Source organism: Scheffersomyces spartinae (assembly GCF_019049425.1).
Source record: "Scheffersomyces spartinae strain ARV_011 chromosome Unknown scaffold_48, whole genome shotgun sequence".
NCBI lineage: Eukaryota > Fungi > Ascomycota > Pichiomycetes > Serinales > Debaryomycetaceae > Lizanozyma > Lizanozyma spartinae.
The window spans coordinates 1-2,811 of NW_025065095.1; the positions used below are offsets into that span (position 1 = coordinate 1).

General features: G+C 46.8%; 1 protein-coding gene across 1 annotated transcript; it reads right to left on the bottom strand.

The window, feature by feature from the left end:
* Nucleotides 1-141: 141 nt before the first annotated feature.
* KQ657_003930 (uncharacterized protein) lies at nucleotides 142-2,554 on the bottom strand (the record flags this gene model as incomplete). Its single annotated transcript, XM_043194624.1, has 1 exon — nucleotides 142-2,554. A coding segment is annotated over one exon (2,413 nt), but the record flags the coding sequence as incomplete, so codon positions are not given.
* Between the last annotated feature and the right edge of the window lie 257 nt (nucleotides 2,555-2,811).

Sequence of the window (2,811 nt, forward strand, 5' to 3'; positions counted from 1 at the left end):
AACTGGAATATGGAACTTCAACGATAACAGTTTCGGTGCCATCAGATCCAGTTACGGTAGTGGTGGAACTATATGACTCAGTCCAGCTTGATGTAGTTGTAGTGGCTGGAGTTGGAACCTCAATAATAACAGTTTCAGAACCATCAGAACCAGTTGCGGTGGTGGTAGAAGTGTATAATTCAGTCCAGGTTCTGGTTGTTGTAGTAACTGGAGTTGGGACTACGATGATCACAGTTTCAGTACCATCAGAGCCAGTAGCAGTGGTGGTTGTAGTAAACGATCCAGTCCATGTCGATGTGGTTGATGTGACTGGAGTTGGGACTACGATGATCACAGTTTCAGTACCATCAGAGCCAGTAGCAGTGGTGGTTGTAGTAAACGATCCAGTCCATGTTGATGTGGTTGATGTGACTGGAGTTGGGACTACGATGATCACAGTTTCAGTACCATCAGAGCCAGTAGCAGTGGTGGTTGTAGTAAACGATCCAGTCCATGTTGATGTGGTTGATGTCACTGGAGTTGGCACTTCGATGATCACAGTTTCAGTACCGTCAGATCCGGTTGCAGTAGTGGTAGAAGTGTACGTTTCTGACCAGGTAGATGTGGTTGATGTCATTGGAGTTGGAACTTCAATGATGACTGTTTCAGTACCATCAGATCCGGTTGCAGTAGTGGTAGAAGTGTAAGTCTCACTCCAGGTAGATGTGGTTGATGTAACTGGAGTTGGAACTTCAATGATGACAGTTTCAGTACCATCAGAGCCAGTGGCAGTGGTGGTTGTAGTAAACAATCCAGTCCATGTTGATGTGGTTGATGTAACTGGTGTTGGGACTTCGATTATCACGGTCTCAGTACCATCAGAGCCAGTTGCGGTGGTGGTAGAGGTGTATAATTCAGTCCAGGTACTGGTTGTTGTAGTAATTGGAGTTGGGACTTCGACAATCACAGTTTCAGTACCGTCAGAACCAGTTTTAGTCGTGGAAGAAGTGTAGGTTTCTGACCAGGTTGTAGTAGTCACAGTAACTCCGGTTGGAACCTCAATAAGAACAGTTTCAGTACCATCAGATCCAGTAACTGTAGTAGTAGAAATATACGACTCAGACCACGTAGTAGTAGTAGTAGTTGCTGGAGTAGGCACTTCGATGATCACAGTTTCAGTGCCATCAGAGCCAGTTGCAGTGGTAGTTGTAGTAAACGATCCTGTCCAGGTACTGGTTGTTGTAGTAACTGGAGTTGGTACTACGATGATCACAGTCTCGGTACCGTCAGAGCCAGTAGCAGTGGTGGTTGTAGTAAACGATCCAGTCCATGTTGATGTGGTTGATGTGACAGGAGTTGGAACTTCAATGATCACGGTCTCAGTACCATCAGAGCCAGTGGCAGTGGTGGTATAAGTAAACGATCCAGTCCATGTCGATGTGGTTGATGTGACTGGAGTTGGGACTACGATGATCACAGTTTCAGTACCATCAGAGCCAGTAGCAGTGGTAGTTGTAGTAAACGATCCAGTCCATGTTGATGTGGTTGATGTAACTGGAGTTGGAACTTCAATGATAACGGTCTCAGTACCATCAGAGCCAGTGGCAGTGGTGGTAGAGGTGTAAGTCTCACTCCAGGTAGATGTGGTTGATGTAACTGGAGTTGGAACTTCAATGATCACGGTCTCAGTACCATCAGATCCGGTCGCAGTAGTGGTAGAGGTGTAAATCTCACTCCAGGTAGATGTGGTTGATGTAACTGGAGTTGGAACTTCAATGATCACGGTCTCAGTACCATCAGAGCCAGTGGCAGTGGTGGTATAAGTAAACGATCCAGTCCATGTCGACGTGGTTGATGTGACTGGAGTTGGCACTTCGATGATCACGGTCTCAGTACCGTCAGATCCGGTCGCAGTAGTGGTAGAGGTGTAAGTCTCACTCCAGGTAGATGTGGATGATGTAACTGGAGTTGGAACTTCGATGATCACGGTCTCAGTACCGTCAGATCCGGTTGCAGTAGTGGTAGAAGTATACGTTTCTGACCAGGTAGATGTGGTTGATGTCATTGGAGTTGGAACTTCAATGATCACGGTCTCAGTACCATCAGATCCGGTCGCAGTGGTGGTAGAGGTGTAAATCTCACTCCAGGTAGATGTGGTTGATGTAACTGGAGTTGGAACTTCAATGATCACGGTCTCAGTACCATCAGATCCGGTCGCAGTAGTGGTAGAGGTGTAAATCTCACTCCAGGTAGATGTGGTTGATGTAACTGGAGTTGGAACTTCAATGATCACGGTCTCAGTACCATCAGAGCCAGTGGCAGTGGTGGTATAAGTAAACGATCCAGTCCATGTCGACGTGGTTGATGTGACTGGAGTTGGAACTTCAATGATCACGGTCTCAGTACCATCAGATCCGGTTGCAGTAGTGGTAGAGGTGTAAGTCTCACTCCAGGTAGATGTGGATGATGTAACTGGAGTTGGAACTTCGATGATCACGGTCTCAGTACCGTCAGATCCGGTCGCAGTAGTGGTAGAAGTATACGTTTCTGACCAGGTAGATGTGGTTGATGTCATTGGAGTTGGAACTTCAATGATCACGGTCTCAGTACCATCAGAGCCAGTAGCAGTGGTGGTAGAAGTATACGTCTCTGACCAGGTAGATGTGGTTGATGTAACTGGAGTTGGAACTTCAATGATCACGGTCTCAGTACCATCAGAGCCAGTGGCAGTGGTGGTAGAAGTATACGTTTCTGACCAGGTAGATGTGGTTGATGTAACTGGAGTTGGAACTTCAATGATCACGGTCTCAGTACCTTCAGAGCCAGTGGCAG